This window comes from Ptychodera flava, chromosome 7 (assembly GCF_041260155.1).
Source record: "Ptychodera flava strain L36383 chromosome 7, AS_Pfla_20210202, whole genome shotgun sequence".
Lineage (NCBI taxonomy): Eukaryota > Metazoa > Hemichordata > Enteropneusta > Ptychoderidae > Ptychodera > Ptychodera flava.
In genome coordinates this window covers 8,922,177-8,941,429 of record NC_091934.1, presented here as the reverse complement: position 1 = coordinate 8,941,429, position 19,253 = coordinate 8,922,177, and the positions used below count along the sequence as shown (strand labels likewise).

Sequence of the window (19,253 nt, the reverse complement as noted above, 5' to 3'; positions counted from 1 at the left end):
TATCTCTGTATGCATGTATGTATGTATGTATGTATGTATGTATGTATGCATGTCTGTATCTCTGTATCTCTGTATCTCTGTATGTATGTATGTATGTATGTATGTATGTATGTATGTATGTATGTATGTATGTATGTATGTATGTATGTATGTATGTATGTATGTATGTATGTATGTATGTATGTATGTATGTCTCTATATATCTTTGCATATGTATACTTTAGATTATGTGTATGGATGTGGCTATCGTTTGCAGGTACAGCTGAAAATCGAAGGATTTCTACAACTGTTACAGCATTGCAATATTGCAATGACCGTCCATTTTGCAAAGTAACCAAGACGTAGCTTTGTAAATAAATTTTTACTCACATTTTTATAGTACTCCGTCAATTTCTCATCGTCCTTAATCCAGTCTGGATAACCAATTTGACGATTCATAGCTTCGGCCTGGAGGTCAAACGGAGATTGGATACATACAAATCACGACAATTTCTATTTCACTAAAATGTGTACTGCGCAGTTATAACCATTGTCACAATCATCACTGATTCTGTCATAATATAATACTCAACAATAAAACTTCTCATTTAGCGCACTTTTCGTGTACGTATGACCAGATATGCCATTTGAGTTAGGGTCACCAGACTCTACACATTACAATCAACAGTCAATATCAACCTATCCCTGCTTCATACCTTCTGTTTTTCTATCACTGTATCTTGTCCGTTTACCCTTACCTTCTCCTTGGTGACTGCTTTGGTTGGTGCGTCCATCCATTCTGATTCGTCGACAAGTTCAAGAAATGCTTCTTGGATGAAGTCGATCATTTTATTCGTCTTTCAGAATAAAATTAAAATATTTGTCATTAGTTGCTGACATAATTGTAACACCGGTTCCTGAATATTAACTATTTTGAAGATAAAAAATCTAACATTCCGAATCTTTTCTGTCTTTCGCAAATTTATTTCCGTCGATAGCATTCAATTGATTGGTGTTGACTCAGAGGACATTGTGAAAAAATAGGAGTTGAGGATGTTCAATAGAATTATTTATTAAAAGTAAAGAGAAGTTAAAATGCTAAGTGTAAAATTATTCACAATTCTGTCGATCTGGCACCAATTTCCTTTTTAAATATTGCCATTTCATGTATTTAGTACGACTTATCAAAATGTGGAAAGGTAAGTATCACAGGAAGTAGAAAAGCACAGTCGTGCTGTGATAACAAAGACGATTTATGCCTAAAACTAATTGCAACTGTACTCCTCAGACATGTAATTGAATATGGAGGAAATTACAAGACGCACACAAGACGTATGCAACAGAAAGGACATTAACACATCGTGCCATCAAATTATGACGATTATCTCCGATAACACTTTTCAAGTGCTCAAACTAATATCCATTTTTATAGTGGTGAATATCAAGTTGGTCAGTCCAACCACAGTCCATATGTAAAATTTGCAGCGGGTACTTGTAAATAATGGGTCTTGCCAACTATTTTTCACACCTCTAATATGCATGCCCAAATACCATGATTGCTTTGCATGACGTCACGCAATTTATTCTTAACCCTTAATCAGTATAATCAGCGTATGATATCAAAGCAGGTCAAATAAACATTATCATCCAAGTCAGTAAAATATCAGGTCCTAAAGACGAGTAGCAAACTGACCATTACACAAGGTAACATCTTGAACCATTGTTGGGTAGTGGAACAAGATGGCTGGAATTAGGTGAGCATCTTGTAATGTAGAACAATAGCAGTGCAACACCGCAGATAATCTTACTCTGTTTTTAATATAAGATCAACATTACTAGTAAAGTACTAGCTCTTTGAGTCAACGCAATGCTGCTAAGATTATCTGAACAGATTTCGCAAATTTCACCACTTAGTGAGTTCATCGGTCTCTAGGTACATGAAATGCCATAACAAACCTCATCATAACGAACTTTCATCCACAAACCGATATGCAGGAATGCACAGACTCTGATCTTGAGTTAAACGCTCTGCCATAACGTACTTTTTCAGGTCGTTCATAAAATAATCAGACATTGTGACTGACTCAAACATGTCAATGGACAAAGGAGACAACTTACACGTATTTTGCTTTCCTCGTCATAGTAAACGTCGACAAACATACGTCCAACAGCAAAAGCCATGACGCGCTCCACGTCATCGACACATGTCTTCCATCTGGCGCTCGCAGAAGCCGTTCCGTAGACGACTTCGCCGTATTTCTGTTCAATGTCTCTGAAGTTAGAACTCAACTTACCAATCTTGCCAATTGTGGTGATCCAAACGATGTAATTAGCTATAGTCCTGTGAACGGCAAAGTACACAATCGCCTTTTATAAAAAAAATTAATATGACGAAAACTTCAATTTTGTGTACTACAAATGATTGTCTTAGACACACGCAGCTGCATAGCTGCATAAAAATGATCACTTTAGTCATTGTGATATAATTCCTTCTATTAACACAATTGGAACTAACATGACAACTTTTCCCCCACACAGACTTAGACGTGGTGGCTGTGACCAATCTGGCTGAAATGGTCATAGCCACCTAGTCTATTAAAATTCATGAGTTCACTTTTCTTGTTTACGTACATACTTATATCAGATGGAAATCTGAGGATTTGCGATTACATCAGGTTGACAACCCACACACAAGAGCTATGAATTAAAATTACTCTTTACAAAGCATGCGGACAAATTTGTTGGTTCCACACATGTCACTTACTCTTTACAAAGCATGACAAATTAGTTGGTTCCACACATGTCACTACAAATACAACACTAACGTTCATTAGAAAGGGACAATTTGAAGCCGCTTATTAAAGCTCGTGCCCGTGTGCAGTGATATGTTCGTCGGTAACGCTGTGAATGAAACATGCACACAGCGGCCCACACAACATCGTAAGCTTACTATCGTGGTATTTGTACGTGCGTGGTACGTCCGTGATCGTATTTGAGTGCATAAGTTACCGCAGGCTATTACTACAATAACTCGCGGTTACTGGAAAAGCCGAGGGTAGCCTAAACTGAATTGTAATAAAGGGAAAGCGGCTGCACACATCACCTACACTATTTTTTCGTTCTCTGTGTTTGTGTTTGATTTTGTGTGTTTGGCTATTGGTGTAGATATAAGCCATGGCGAGACGTAGCTGTAATCTGGCTGTCGAATGACAGGGTGATCCTTTGACGCTACGTTTCGAAACCAGTGTGTGGTTTCTTCCTCAGTCGCTTTTCTTTGGAGATTGCTCTCCTTAGATTTATGTTTCACTGTTCGTGGTTTAATTATTGTCAGTGTTTGTTCGTCTAGCAAGGAGGCTAGAATACTTATGTTTGGGTCCGTTTGTTGTGTTGCATTTTGTTCGGTCGTTTCTCTAAGATTGTGTACTTGTGCATTTATGAGTGTGTCGCCAATGTTTGGATTTCTTTTGTAAGCGATGATCGGTTTCATTGTGAATAAATTATTTAGTGTTTGGTCTTTTTCTATTTCTTCCCAGTTCTTCAGGAGTGCTTGTTTGATGTCTTTTGTTTTGATGTGTGGACTATATTTGGTAGCAAATATCAATTTATTTGTGTTGTTGTTGTTGTGCGTTTGTTTGTGATTTAAATGTGTTCTTCGTGTAGCGTAATTTGTTTCCGCATTGATGTTTGACATTTTTTGTTGTGGATATTCTCGCAGTAATAGCTTTTCATTAAATGTTTTGACTTTGTTGTTGAAGTCTTCTTCATTGTTACATGTCCTCATGTACCTTAATGTTTCGCCTTTGATTAGGCCCTTGAAGGTTGATTTTGGATGACATGATTTTCTATGTAGGAACTGGAATGTATCTGTTGGTTTTGTGTTGTCTTCTGGTGTCTAGTATGTTTTCCTTGTTGTATCGTTGACCTTTGTAAATGACTAGGTCAAGATATGTTATTTCGTGTGAGGAACTTTCATATGAAAATTTGAAAGTGGGATGCATTTTGTTGATTAGTGTAATGAATTCGTGGAGTTCGTGTTCAGTTCCAATGAAGATTAGGAATGTAATAAAGGGAAAGCGGCTGCACACATCACCTACACTATTTTTTCGTTCTCTGTGTTTGTGCTTGATTTTGCGTGTTTGGCGATTGGTGTTTGTGTTTAATTTTGTGTGTTTGGCTATTGACTGCACCCTTTGTCCACCAGTAACAGTCATCGAGGGCCTCAACTTTTTCACCTACTGAGAACGCGTAATGAGCCATGTTTTCTGTGTTTTCCAGTGTTTGGCTTAATTGCTAATGAAACTTTTAATTTTAATTGTTTTCCAAGTCAACTATCCAAGCATTTTAAGAGGGGTGATCAAAAAGGCCAGAACAGCCAATTTTGACCAACCGGGTTCAAGAACCCGGGAAAGGTGTTAAAAGTGTGCGATAGATGTGTTTACGACATAAACATTACGAACAGTAGGATTAAGATAGCTATGAATAATCCAAATTGCCCAGTTTCCGTGTGGGGAAAAGTTGGAATGATTTTGGACAATTAGATCTTCATATTTTTCAAATGTCTCAAAAGCGCTAGGTGCCTATAAGTGAATGTTGCAATTTTACAAATTACTCATTAATACACGTGTAGTAGATGAGCGTAAATTTGCATCTGAACCCGACATTACTTCTCCATCCAATATATTATCCCAAATTAGTTCAAATCATGTTTATTGCTCGTGAGTCGCCAAATAAACACACGCAGTAGTATTAATATATTCAAGCATGCGAACCTTCTTAGAAACACAGTGACCTCTTTCCAACATTTCATTATTACAAGCAGTAGATTTCCCTAGTGATTTGCAGGAATGTCTTGCTTATTCATGACACTGACTTGATATAGGCAATATGTCGGCATGATGTAGTATCACCTAGACTTTTTTTCGTACACATTTAATAAAAATCAGCTTCCTAGAGGTCAAAATATTACAAGGTCGTACGTGACGTTTATTGCTAAGTGATTACGTCAAAACATTGGCTAAAAGCGCAAAGTAACAATGGAAGGTGATGTAAAATATGTGTACTACAACATGACCCAGTTAAACCCGGAGTTAACCCGGAGTTAAATTGGCGCAGAAATGTTCTAAAACGCGTGCGCATCCGAATTCGTCGTACTTAACCTTAAACTACTGTAAAATAGTGAAACAAAACAGTCCATTTCCATGTAAGTTTGATTGAACTATCGAGTGACATGGACTGTGGAACAAAAATAAAACCATAGATCTGTTAGTCTGTTTTTAATCGAGTACATATGTATCAATTGGAAAAGTACATATTAAGTTAGATTACCGTATTTTAAGACAATTATTTATAGACTCCTATAACATAGTAAGTCAACGGCGAAGTTCCGAAATCACATTTCTAGTACACGTGTAACCATCTAATCAGGTAAAAAAATATCAAGTATCAAGGGTCTATGTATGTGTAAATATTACAAGTTTAATATTCGGAAAGATATTCACGGTTTGTCCATAGACTACGTATATCCTGTACAGTGAGTCAACATTTTTAGTGAAATTCCAACATTAAATTTCTTGTACACATTAGCACTTGTAATCACCCAAAGCAAAGTACATTTCTATCAGTTATCAGACGTCTATAAATATACACATATTGCTAGTTTGATATTGGAAAAAATGTTCATAGTTTTCTTAAAGACTAGCATGTATCGTGAATGAACATTATAGATGATTTATGAAAATCATGTATTTGTTCACGCACGCAATTCTTACCTGCCACTTCAAGCAACGTAAATTTACATGAATTTTCAGACATAAATAAATGTAGATAAATAGCTTCTTCTTTTTTCTGGGAAAAATGTTAAAAGTTTGTTCAATAGACTCCCATTTATAATGATTTGATATGTTTGGACGAAGCGCTATATCGGCCACATTTTCAATTTCCTTCCTTTAAGAGGGTACTTCAACATTATTGCAATAAGAAGGGGGATTTGGACGCATTGTGAGTTTGTTAGGGGCATTTGAAACAATCTAAGAACTTTTTAGGGAATCTCCAATGATGTGTGTGAGTGCAGCGTAATACATTTTTGCAGTTTATCGTGAGCTAATTTTGATTTACCTAAATCTTCGTCGACTTTTAAGATATTTAGGACATTTTCTTGCCATTCTCTTGGTGTTTTTCAAACACGGCATGATCACTTGTTAAACTTCGAAACACTGTACACAGAAGTGTGACTGAACGGTGTAGCGTCGGTGACACCATCGTGACACCGCATAGGGTATTGTCGATCAATATTGCTCAGAATTGTTAGTTACCTCTCTTCACATAAGATCGTGTAATTATTTGTATCAGTTGAGTTGCATTTTTGAACAAAAAGTGAGTACATCGCAACGACAGTGACTTGAGACGGCAGCAGTCGCCCTCGTCTTCCGTTCACTCGTATGGCACTCTTTACTGACTTACAGATAAACAAACAAAAACTACGATTACAGGAAATCGGTCGTGATTATCTGTACAATTTTGTGTTCGTACGGTTGAAAACGCAAGACTGTACCTTCCCTGAGACATGCACCCTACTGGCACTGCAGAACATTTTGGTTTGGACGATGCCGGGTTGAAAGATAAAGGCTGGAGTGAAACGCATTTCTTAGGCGAAGTTCTTTATCTCACCTTTGTTTCATTTAGACGTGCTTTAGAGCAAATACAAAAATCTTAGTACAGGAGTAGTGTATCTGGATCAAAAGAGTATCGTACGGAGTATTCATGGGGCATGCCGCTATAATTACTGACCAGACATCCGGGCCAGTCGATTAGGAGCTTTGCAACCAGATAGTGTTTTTCCATCTTTAAGGCGCATATGATAGAATTTCAACGGTCGATGTCCGCGAATATAGTTTAATATGAGCACGACTCTTCCGGAATCATTCACGCTTTGGTATGCACGTAGTGACTTACAGTCAACCAAGATTACCAGACAATGGAGGTGAGACTGACTGACATCTAGTCTCAGTAGTAGCTTTGACTTTTGGTCTTTCTCGAACGTACGCAGCATTCAGTTACTGGTGTTCGTCCTACTTAAGAGGCAGTCTGCTGAATTTTATCAAGAAATCTGATTTTGGAATTTCACTGAAAAGTTCATCCACTATACATTGGAGTCTATGAGGAAACTATGAATAATTTTTTCCAATACAAAAATACGTAAACCCGTGTATTTATGTACTCAAGATTATTAATATGTATGTACATGATTAGGATAGGGTGGTAGCAAATGGATTTGTTCGCCAGAAATTGGATTTTGGAATATCACCGAAATGTAGATTCACTCTATATGGGAGATTATGAATAATTTCTTTCCAAAACAAAAAAGGTAAATCTGTGTATTTATGTACTCTCAATTATTAATATCATTGTGCTTGATTAGGATAGGGTGATTTCAAATGGATATGTGTGCAAGAAATTGGATTTTAGAATTTCATCGAAATGCTGATTCACTATACGTGGTAGTCTATGAGGAAGCTATAAATATTTTTTCCAATGCAAAACTATCTAAATCTGTGTATTTATAGACGTTTAATAATTCATTTAGAGTACTTAGTTAGACTAGGATAGTTAAAGGTTGATATGTATGCAAGAAATTGGATTTGGAATTTCACCGAAATGTTAATTCATTATACATTTGAGTCTATGAGAAAACTATGAATCATTTTTTTACAATGCTAAACTAAATTAATTTGTGCTTTTATATGTATTTGATAAGTGATACAAATGTACTTGATTCAAATAGTGTATTTGAAATAAAGTTCAGATATGGACAATTAGTATGATATCTGAATTTCACCTTAAAGTATAATTTCACTTTTCATGGTACTAGTAGTCTACAGGTAACGTTTGGTGCAATGGGTAGGGCGGTTCACTTATTTTGACTGATGCGAAGGAAAAAATTTGCCGGCAAACCCCCGGCAATAATGACTGAACGCTCCCTAAAACCGGAATGGAAGATATGCATGGTCGACGTCACTAATTTATTCAGTATCTTTTAAAATGTCAAATAACATAGAGTCTCGTATCAAAAAAATTCATTAAAAATTGCAGCAAATTGCCGACTTCGTCACATTAAACTACGCACCAAGTCATCTCGGTCATCACTGAATAAATAGTTCTGAGTGTTAGTATCGAAAGCACTGATTTTTATAAATGGTAAACGATACCTCTGTGAAGTGTTCTGAACAACTTCAGTAATTTCCCTGACGCATCGTGGTTCATGGACAACTATCTCTTCACTGTCCTGGAGATCTTTGGACCAGCTTGCTCCTAACTGTCTGAAGAAATCCAGCCAATTAAACTGAAAAAAGACAATATCAGACATTTGTCTTTCTAAAGAGGAGTCTCAAACATTTTGATGCCGCTGCATATTTGTGCACCTTTGTGCGTTTCTGCTATTAGCATAAGTAACAGGAACCTAGTGTAACATGAGATACTTTCAGCAGAAGTAAATGACTTTGAATTATATAATATTGATAAACTTTAATAATAACTTAATTTCAAGTCAAGGAAAGTTCCATTTACAAGGGAAGCCTTTAAAACTGACATGGACGTATTTCCTTAATGAGTAAATTCACTTTCTTATTTTGGCAACATATAGAGGGTACGTATATTTTCTTTGAAGGGACTTTCTCTAATTACTATTGGATACATTACCCCTGTCACATTGTACTGGAGTTCAGCGATAGTCATCTTGTTGTTCAGTGCACTACTGTTGTCTCGACGTTGATCTGCTGCTTTTGTCAACTGGCAACAAAATTAAGTCAAGGTGTGTTTTAGAAGGTGAGGAAAACTACAAACCAATCAACATCAATCCATCCGTCCATAAATCTATGCATCCGTAAATCAATCCACCCATCCCTTCATCTTTCCCTCCCTGCATGCATGCATGCATATATGTCTACCTACATATCTACCTGCATACCTACCCGCCCGCCCACCACCCACATACATACATACATACATACATACATACATACATACATACATACATACATACATACATATACATACATACATACACACACATACATACATACATACATACATACATACATACATACATACATACATACATACATACATACATGCATGCATGCATGCATGCATGCATGCATGCATGCATGCATGCATACATACATACATACATACATACATACATACATACATACATACATACATACATACATACATACATACATACATACTAATAAAGGCCGACTGAAGGAAACTGCAACATATAGAAAGAAGTTGAAGAACAAACTTGCTTTTTCATAAAAGAGTAGGTTTGTGGCTAACAGATAAAACAGAAGAAGAAATGTGACAGTGGGCACCAAAACAAACACTTACACAGACATACATACATACATACAAACAGACAGACAGACAGACTGCCTAACTCACTGACTCACTGACCGACGGACAGAGACAAATCATAAGGAAAGGCAAAGAAGAAAAAGTCTGAGCAGCTAGCTGGTGATGTAGTGTTGCAAATCCTATGGACTATAAACTCACATTAGCAAGTTTGATCTCAAACTCTATCAGATCATTGAAGTCTTCAGCTGCAACATCAGGGTCTGCACCCAACATCGTAGCTATAGTCGTCATGTACTCCAGATACGCTTGCAGAGACTGCAGGGAAATTAACCGAATGTATTCTTGAGACAGTCTTTACTCATTAATTCTACAAATTATATTTTCTGACACTGTAAAACTGTTGCAAAAATAAACTGAAACCTGAAATCGTAACGTCCGAACATTGTCGATGTTTTCGAGGAAGACAGCAACCAATAGACGGACTTGAATTTGAAAAGATAGAGATATGCATTTCGCTTGATTTGCATGGCATATTAGACTTAGGGAACCAACTGTGAGTACAATCCATGTGAGGACTTCTCTCATCATACTTGCAGATAAACTACGATAAAGATGTGGAAAAACTGAAGAGCCAATGTGCAATCTCACCTTGTTGTCGCCACCATCTTCCAAATAATAATACATACTGGGAAGAGCAAGGCCTGGCTGATCGAGCTGAAAGCGAAAAATCGAATTGCATGAAATTATGACGCGATATGCCGTTAGGTCGAAAGAGCCAGACATAATAGATGCATCTTTTACGTAATGCATTTTCCAAAACTTTGTAAACTCATCCAAACGTTTACGAATGTAAACAGCATCGATTTTAACATCTTTGAATGAGATTATCCCCATAGATATAGAAAGCAAAGTGCTATATTCGTGATACAGCACAGTCAGAACACATCAGCTTTCAAGTCAAGAAAAATTCCCTTTGTAGCATTTTGCGCCATAAATTCAATATCAGGATAATGTGTAATGCCAATAATCCAACAATGCAGCGGATGAGAGGTGTCGAATGTAAAGTAATTAATATACACATTCAGGCTCAGATGAAGTGAAAGTAATATTAGTTTAGCTAGTATTACTTTCACTTCATCTGTCTAATGATTGCAGGATACATGAAACTTAAGTAACAGATACCATTACTTTGTACTTGAAGTAATGTTTTGATATTATATATATATATATATATATATATATATATATATATAATATATATATATATATATATATATATATATATATATATATATATATATATATATATATATCATAAAAGCATAAAACCCCCAACAACAGAATACATTTCCTCGATCTTATACTTCACAACAATGGCAAACACTGTTTATAATTTTTTTGCGCCACGACTGGCCTAAATGTATATCCTACATATGCCAAGATTTTCATAGCAGAATTGGAAGTAACCGGTACCTTCTGGAAAACATAGAGAGATACTTTCAGTATCTGGACTCCCCATATCGAGAGCATAGTGTCATTTTTAGCTCTCGTGTTCACACACGTTAGCTAATATCGCAGCGACGTCTGTCTGCCTGTCTGTCTGATTGTCTGTCTGTATGTAGTATGTATGTCAGTCTGCCTGTATGTTTGCCTGTCGGTTGGCCTGATATCTCAAAAACGACTAAAATCCAATCTAGTACATAGATTAAATTTGCAATAAAGCGGCAAATTCCTAATTTGCATATTTAATGAGCTTTCCTATTAGCGATAGTTCTTGATTGACTCGACCAAGTTGACTAAACTTGCCATATACATGGAAGATACTATATATTAAGCATTTACACTTCAACCAATTCCTAGTGTGCATAATTAATGACCTATCCTAATTAACGATTTATATCTTGATTGACTTTACCAAACTTGACGAAACTTGCTCTGTATATTGAAGATACTGTGATACAACATTATTGAAAGTCATTGAGCATTTTTACTTCAGCCATTTCCTAATTTGTTATTTAACGATCTTTCCTAATTAGGGATATATACCTGGATTTACTCGATCAAAGTTCGCGTGACTTGCTATGTACATTGATGATACTAGGTTAAAACAATATACCAGTCATTTAGCATATCTTGTCAGCTTATTTAAATTACCATATCTATCGAGCTTTCACAGTTTGGCATGTATGGCTTGAAGGACTTGACCGAACGCCATTATAATTTATATATAAATTGGTGGTATAATGACAACAGTAAAAGAAATTCAGTATTTTTATTTCACCTAATTACATATTTGTATACTTAATGGCCTTTTGAATTAATCTGTTGTGAATGTTGTTCATGATCTTGATCCTAACACTTTCAATGAAGTTGCAAACATGTGGCAAATGTTAAAATTTACACACAACTGATATATATAATGAAACATGTAAACATTTTCAGTGCACATCTTGTTAAACATTATAAGCACTCTTCATGACACTAAAATTCCCCATGGAAACGATTCAGGCCTTCCTTTTCCTTGATGTAAAGCTAGAGATTATCGAAAACAAAATCTATAAAATATAAATCAATATTCCATAGCCGAGCCTTCAGGATCTGCAGAAACTGCTCAGGAAAGGAGAGACCAACGACTTTCAGAATTTCATACCTACCTAGTAAATCGGGGTAACCTAGTATCCGATCAAATCCATAGCGCGAAATGTATCCCTAAAACCCAAGTGTTCCAATTAATTCAAAAAGATACAGGACACAAACAAGGTATTCCCCTAGTTACAACTTTTAATTCATGGTACCCTAACCTTAAAGTTAATGTCAAATAACGTCCGTGTTCTACAAAAGTCAAAACAACCTACCAAGGCAATCTCCATCCCGACAATCATAGTATGTCATCGTAACACACACTTGACAGATCTGTTGGTTCACAGCAACTTAAAAAGTTCGACGACAGAAGTTGGGTTTACAAATTTTAGGTTGCTTAGGGGTTGTAACGTCTGTAAACATAGCGATAGCACGCAGACCTTTCACAGTACAATTGACAATGTCATTTATACTTTATCTAACTTGCAGACGCCACAAAAACAGTATATCTTCAGACAGAACTACAAGTATTCATAGCTAATTTCTCATTTATATGGTTGGGACATAATATTCTAAGTGGTGTTAAAATTTGATACAGAATATTTGTGTTGGTGGCGATATGTCCGTTACTGTTGTCAAATGTAATATGATTGAAAAGAGGAGTTGATGCTTAATGAAAATTACGTCTGGAAATGTTGCCTTACCTTCAGTATGTACTTTGTTTAGTTATCATCGTCAATGCCGACAGTGGCATGGTATATCACGCTCTTTCCGTATTCACCACGTACCAACGCTAATTGGTCTTCCAGATCAAAGGCGCTCTCATTCCAATTTCCACCAGAGTTATTGCCGAGCACGGGCCAGCCACCAAGGTTCACCATCAGATCTACCAAAGGTTGAGAGCCCCGTTCCTCTATGGTGTCTGTTAAAGACGCACGAGCAAATACAGGTGTATGGATTTTGAAAATTGTGCTTACATGTACTACCCAATAATATCATGTAAATATATCAACTGTTCTATGTTCGAGAGCAGAAGTTGACCTTAGCTTGTAATCACCCTGTGAGTTGTCATGAGGGCAACAGGACAGCTTTGGATTCAAAAATACTGACTTGAGAACACTGACAGCTAGGTATACAGAAGAGATAAGATAAGAGATACATGTATTGCACAACTTCTGATGAAGCACAATATTGTCAATCTGTCAGCATCATTCGTTGAGTTAACAAACCTTGCAGTGTTCCTTGTGCAAACAAATTTAGATCAGAGGAAACTGGAGATAGGTTGACGACGATGAAGGCGCTGCCTGGACTTTCAACTTGAATGAGTTGCATAAAAAATCATGGTCGGCCATATAATCAAAGTTGAATAACCTCTTCATACACGATAAAAATGACAGGGGTTACTTGCCGTTGAATGCATATGACAAGCACACTTACCAAGGTCTGTACATGCTTGGTAATTTTTCTTTATATTCTTCACAGGATCGAGATCATCATCGTTGATCTGTAGTTCAATCAGATCTGAAATCATAATGGGGAGGGAATTTATGAGAATCGACGAGGTAGCAGTTATGTACGGATGTTTCATATAATGTTGAAAGTGATATACAAACATTTGCGTTACCCTTAGTCTGATCTCTTCTTAAAGAAGTGTGTGAGTTGTATTACAGAACCAACGCAAATGAATTTTATCATAAAGCGAGGTGAGTTGAACAAAATCCATAGTCTAGTCGGAAGGTAGGGTTCCCATGCACCCCATGGATGTATTTTTTAACCTTCATTTTTGTAATCCTTAGGGTCTATATTTAATGAATTTTGATGTTCCCAAACCAAATCGTGTCCCATGGGGTTCATTTGGCGCCATCTTTGCCGCCATCTTGGCCGCCATCTTGGATTTCAACGATTGGGTAGGGGTCACGTATCTACCGCTCGACGGAAAACTGAAACAATAAAATACTATAAACGTTACATTTTTAGAAAGCCAAGATCATGGCCTTTTCATTGATATATAACTTAATAGGGATTAATTAATATTCGAACGTCGATTAGACTTTATATCGGCCATTGACCGTAAATCGTAAAATTTGCTAAATTTCACACCCAATAATTAAGTTCCCGTTCCTCCAAACAATTTTTCATAAGGTATTTATATATTTTTGAAAGAACTCAGTGCAATAAACAAGAAAAACAACATTAAAAGTATGTGTCTTGAGATTTAGTGGGTGCATGAGCTTGTTTTCTTATTACGCGGTATGCCACATATCCGTGTGTAACATAAGGGGTAGGGGTAATGTTTCCCTTTCTGTTTCGAATCATGAATGATGAAACCATAAAAATGTTACATTTTTTGAAAGTGCTGCATCAGACCTTTCTAAAAATATATAGATTTATGGGGAAAAATTGCATCATTAAAAGTTACAAAGCTTAAACCTTTCGGTTTGTGTCGATTTCAAGTAATTTTTTAAGAACGAAATTACAACATATGGGGTAGGGGTAATGTTTCCCTTTCTGCCTCGAATCAAGAATTACGAAACCATATAAATGTTATACTGTTTGAAAGCTCTGAAATGGGCCTTTCCAAACATGTATAGTTTTATTGGGAAAAGTCCATATTTTAAAGTTACAAAGCTTATGCCTTTCAGCTTGTGTCAATTTTAAGTGATTTTTTAAGAACGAAATTACAACATATTGGGTAGGGGTAATGTTTCCATTTCTGCCTCAAACCATGAATTATGAAACCATATAAATGTTACACTGTTTGAAAGCTCTGAAATGGGCCTTTCCAAACATGTATAGTTTTATTGGGAAAGGTCCATATTTTAAAGTTACAAAGCTTAAACCTTTCAGTTTGTGTCAATTTTAAGTCATTTTAAGAACGAAATTACAACATATGGGGTAGGGGTAATGTTTCCCTTTCTGCCTCGAATTATGAATTATGAAACCATATAAATGTTATACTGTTTGAAAGCTCTGAAATGGGCCTTTCCAAACATGTATAGTCTTATTGGGAAAAGTCCATATTTTGAAGTTACAAAGCTTATGCCTTTCAGTGTGTGTCAATTTTAAGTGATTTTTTAAACAAAATTATAATATAAGGGGTAGGGGTAATGTTTCCCGTTCTGCCTTGAACCATGAATTATGAAACCATATAAATGTTATACCGTTTGAAAGCTCTGAAATGGGCCTTTCCAAACATATATAGTTTTATTGGGGAAAGTTGCATATTTTAAAGTTACAAAGCTTAAACCGTCCAGTTTGTGTCAATTTTAAGTGATTTTTTGAACAATATGCACAAAACAGTTAGTCCGTTGGCCAGGTATCGAAATCATCCCCTCTAAGGCATTTTACCCACTATGATTTTCTGTTAGCTAGTATTCTCAGCTGTCATAATCTGCTTATTTTCCATTTAACTGATGGTGTGTGAGAATGTAACGACTTGTTTGTGAAGGGCTGTCACGCCCTCCGTAGTAAAATAGGAGTGGGTTAGGGGTAACATATTTACCGCTAGTCGGAAACAAAAACAAAAAAGTACCATAAACAATACATTCTTAGAAAGCCCAGATAATCCCCTTACCATTGGTATACAACTAAATGGGGATAAATCGATATTCAAAAATCGATTAGATTTTATATCGGACATGAAATGTAAATTGTAAAATTTGCTTCATTTCAAACCCAATAATTAAGTTCATGTTCCTCCAAACAATTTTTACAAGGTATTTATATATCATTTGAAAGAACTTAATGCAATAGAGAAGTAAAAAACATTAAAAGAGTGTATCTCCTTGAGACTTATGGGGTGCGTCGATTGTTTACCTAATATATGGTATGCCGTACACCCCTCTATAATATACATTTAAGGGATAGGGGTATGGGTAATGTTTCCTCTCCTACCAAACGCAGCGAATAAGGAAGCCACATAAATATCATATCTCTGAAACACTAACGCAGTTGTTTTTCCAACAAGATATGGCTTGATGGGGTAAACTCAAAAATTATGCAGTGACAATGCCTAAACTCAAAAGTTTGTGTTACTTTACTGACATTTACTTGTTAAAAGGAACATAGGAAAATACTCTATAGGCATTGAATAGCACTAAAAAGCTAAAATGGTGGTTAATAAAAGACGTTTTACTCATTTCAATAACTCAAATTAGGGAAAGAAAGTTAACAGCTATAATATGTCAAAAATTATATATTCCAAACCCACAAACACTAAATTGGATGTCATAGTCGTCATGCAAAGTTGATATGACAGCAGCAACAATCAATCCCTTTTCTTTAATTGTATCGCGAGAGATATATAAGCAATAAAGCACCACTTTGAAAGGATACCACACGGTTTCGACCGGTAAACAACATATACGCACGAACTTCAGTCGTGTGTATAAGGAGTGAAATGGTCAAAACCGAGCTCGAGTGGTGTCACCAACTTATAGGGGTTGTTTATCGCTATATTATATCAGTATATTGAAACTTGTGATGAAAATACAAAGTGAAAGAAACCCACTTTGGAGATAGGAATGGCCAACTTTACAGTATATCGTAAATACATGCACAGTCACGTGACCGTCTGGGCAAATCAGAGCTCACTATTAATAGTGTTACTTCTAATACCACACGGGAACACGAGAGAATCTTTTATCGCTGAAAACTAATCACCATTAATCCACAATATAGCTTCTCCATAATAAGATAAGATGGATCGACAACACTTTACCTTCCTTACCAGAAAACAAGAGATCATAACCAATTTTTCGAAATTATTTTACAACGCAGAACACTATATACTCCCAAGGGGGATTACATTTTCGACTAGGTACTAAAATTCAATAGCAAAATAATTCTCGAACTAAAACCCGAAAAGCCAAATGTCACAGAACGCATTCAAATTACGCAACTAAATAGTAAACAGAAGGCGAACAAACACTCTCTACACCAAGCAATAAGAAGGCGAGACAAACCTCAGAAAATGACAAAAAAGGCTTATATTCCATTGACACCTCAATGTTTAAAATGCCTTGTGAGTGAATCTATCATTAGTTTCTTATCATGGATGACATTTAACCAATGTTAGACCCTGACGTCTTTGAAGCAAAGACCCAACAAACGGACGTTTTAGGGTCAATGCTTGAAGATACCATTCCCACCAGCATGATCGAATCAGAGAGACTAGATTGATCTAACTTTCGAGCTAGATCAGCCACCAGCAGCTGAGAAAAAATAAGTCAACATAATCATCAGAGTCAAGCGAGCTAGACAACGGCTTCACACATTATACTCCACAGAGAGGACATTCTTACACAATTCACAAAAAGCGTTCAAAAGCTTCGTCAAAGGCATTGTTCGCGATCCCAGAGACGGGCATGGCTGGTTGCGTGGCAAATGCAAAATGTTAGTCATGCTGAATCAAGGTGTAATCAAGTAATAGCTTATTTATAGATTGGAAAATCCTAATCCTGATAGTAATGATGGAATATAAACTTTGTGAAAAGTTGAGAAAATTTGCCACTTCTTTGATTTGTATGTTTTACTTTCCATGTTGTACTAGCCTGTACTATACATGAACAGTCAATACATCCGGCAAGTATTCTGTGCTGTTCTTTTATAATAGGTCCCCGCAATCCGAGATAAGTCTTTCTATAGTGTCAACCATTCTCTTCGATTACTGTAATCTACTCCAATAAATTCCCATTTAACTCATTTGTATGATTACAGGGAAGCCTAAGCCTATCTCTTACAATCTAAGATTTGAGATATTTGACAACAATATATATGCAATTTTCATATTTTTCATAGGCCTAAATAACACACAGAAGAAAGTCATACTCAATGTTTTGTCCAATTGAAAGTCAAATTTTCACCGAAACAAGTAGAGGTGGCCATCTGTAAGCCAAACGAGAATTAATATTAGCAAAGATGGATATTAATTAAGCCTTTCCCATTTCCGATCCCAGTTACTCATACAACGGGGTATAAGCGAAAGCCAAGAGTATCGAATGTGTTGAAACCTAAGTGGCCCCTATTCAGTACCACGTAGCCTACAGGTACACCTTAAAGAATACTTACCAGGCCAAAATACCGAGTGTTGAATCCTTCAAAAGTGGCAACACCTGGAAAGACACTGCGGCAACCAATTTATCACCCTGATCTCTAACTATTTACCTGTACACCCAATAAAGCACCGGGACTCAAGACAGTTGTACATCACAAACTTAAGAGAGCGATCGAAGACACTCGCTACACAGAACGCAGGATGGAAGGCTGCAAAGACGATTCTTCAAATAGACAAAAAAAGAGGCTAAAAACAACACAAACATTCACAGCAACGACGACAGGTCGGGTTTCTTCCTATACTACGGTAAAAAACACAAACCAAAGGGTCTTTCAAAGGCAACTGCACTTCCCTTAAAGCCCGGCTCGAAATGGACTGGGATCATGATTAGTGCCAAGTATGGTTGGGCGTTTTGGGGCATGGCTCTGCATTATGAGTCTGTTGGTAACGGTTGCGATCGTTCGCTTTATCTGCGGATCTGTTTGCTTTCAGATCACGCTCAGGCTCGGACTAATAAAGATACGTACAGCCTTCGTTTCAAGGTTCGTTTCAGTCATGCCATGGCAAATGCTCGAAATAAAAAAGAAAGGAAAACTATCAACTTAATCAAACAAGAGTTTGCTTGAATGAATTTACCGAAGTTTCAGGCCATATCAACGTTTGTTATGTGAATGATTCAGCTGCTGACCGCCATGTACATACGGAATATTGGCGCCATCTAAAGTCGAATAATTATCAAAAAAGTAAAAAGCTTATATCTGGGCTTTCTAAGAATGTATTGTTTATGGTACTTTTTTGTTTTTGTTTCCGACTAGCGGTAAATATGTTACCCCTAACCCACTCCTATTTTACTACGGAGGGCGTGACAGCCCTTCACAAACAAGTCGTTACACTCTCACACACCATTAGTTAAATGGAAAATAAGCAGATTATGACAGCTGAGAATACTAGCTAACAGAAAATCATAGTGGGTAAAATGCCTTAGAGGGGATGATTTCGATACCTGGCCAACGGACTAACTGTTTTGTGCATATTGTTCAAAAAAATCACTTAAAATTGACACAAACTGGACGGCTTAAGCTTTGTAACTTTCAAATATGCAACTTTCCCCAATAAAACTATACATGTTTAGAAAGGCCCATTTCAGAGCTTTCAAACGGTATAACATTTATATGGTTTCATAATTCATGGTTCAAGGCAGAACGGGAAACATTACCCCTACCCCTTATATTATAATTTTGTTTAAAAAATCACTTAAAATTGACACACACTGAAAGGCATAATC

At 36.4% G+C, this 19,253-nt stretch overlaps 1 protein-coding gene and 1 long non-coding RNA gene across 2 annotated transcripts; both read right to left on the bottom strand.

The window, feature by feature from the left end:
- Window positions 1–380: 380 nt before the first annotated feature.
- On the bottom strand, window positions 381–2,314 carry LOC139136106 (uncharacterized). Its single transcript, XR_011553104.1, has 3 exons — window positions 2,098–2,314; window positions 738–836; window positions 381–447 (listed from the first exon to the last, which is right to left on the bottom strand). It is a non-coding gene; the product is annotated as an uncharacterized lncRNA (long non-coding RNA).
- Window positions 2,315–8,083: 5,769 nt separating this feature from the next.
- Window positions 8,084–12,203, bottom strand: LOC139137796 (endothelin-converting enzyme 2-like). The gene is made up of 5 exons (XM_070706067.1): window positions 12,189–12,203; window positions 9,982–10,047; window positions 9,532–9,648; window positions 8,674–8,763; window positions 8,084–8,317 (listed from the first exon to the last, which is right to left on the bottom strand). The coding sequence occupies exons 1-5, from the start codon at window positions 12,201–12,203 to the stop codon at window positions 8,084–8,086; spliced, it is 522 nt and encodes a 173-aa protein (XP_070562168.1).
- Window positions 12,204–19,253: the final 7,050 nt, after the last annotated feature.

Excerpts from the sequence above, each read along its gene's own strand:
- LOC139137796 (XM_070706067.1), bottom strand. Across the intron at positions 9,649-9,981 it reads AAGATGGTGGCGACAACAAG|TCTCTGCAAGCGTATCTGGA; the intron begins GTGAGATTGCAC and ends ATTTCCCTGCAG. Across the intron at positions 8,764-9,531 it reads TTGAGATCAAACTTGCTAAT|TTGACAAAAGCAGCAGATCA; the intron begins GTGAGTTTATAG and ends TTTTGTTGCCAG.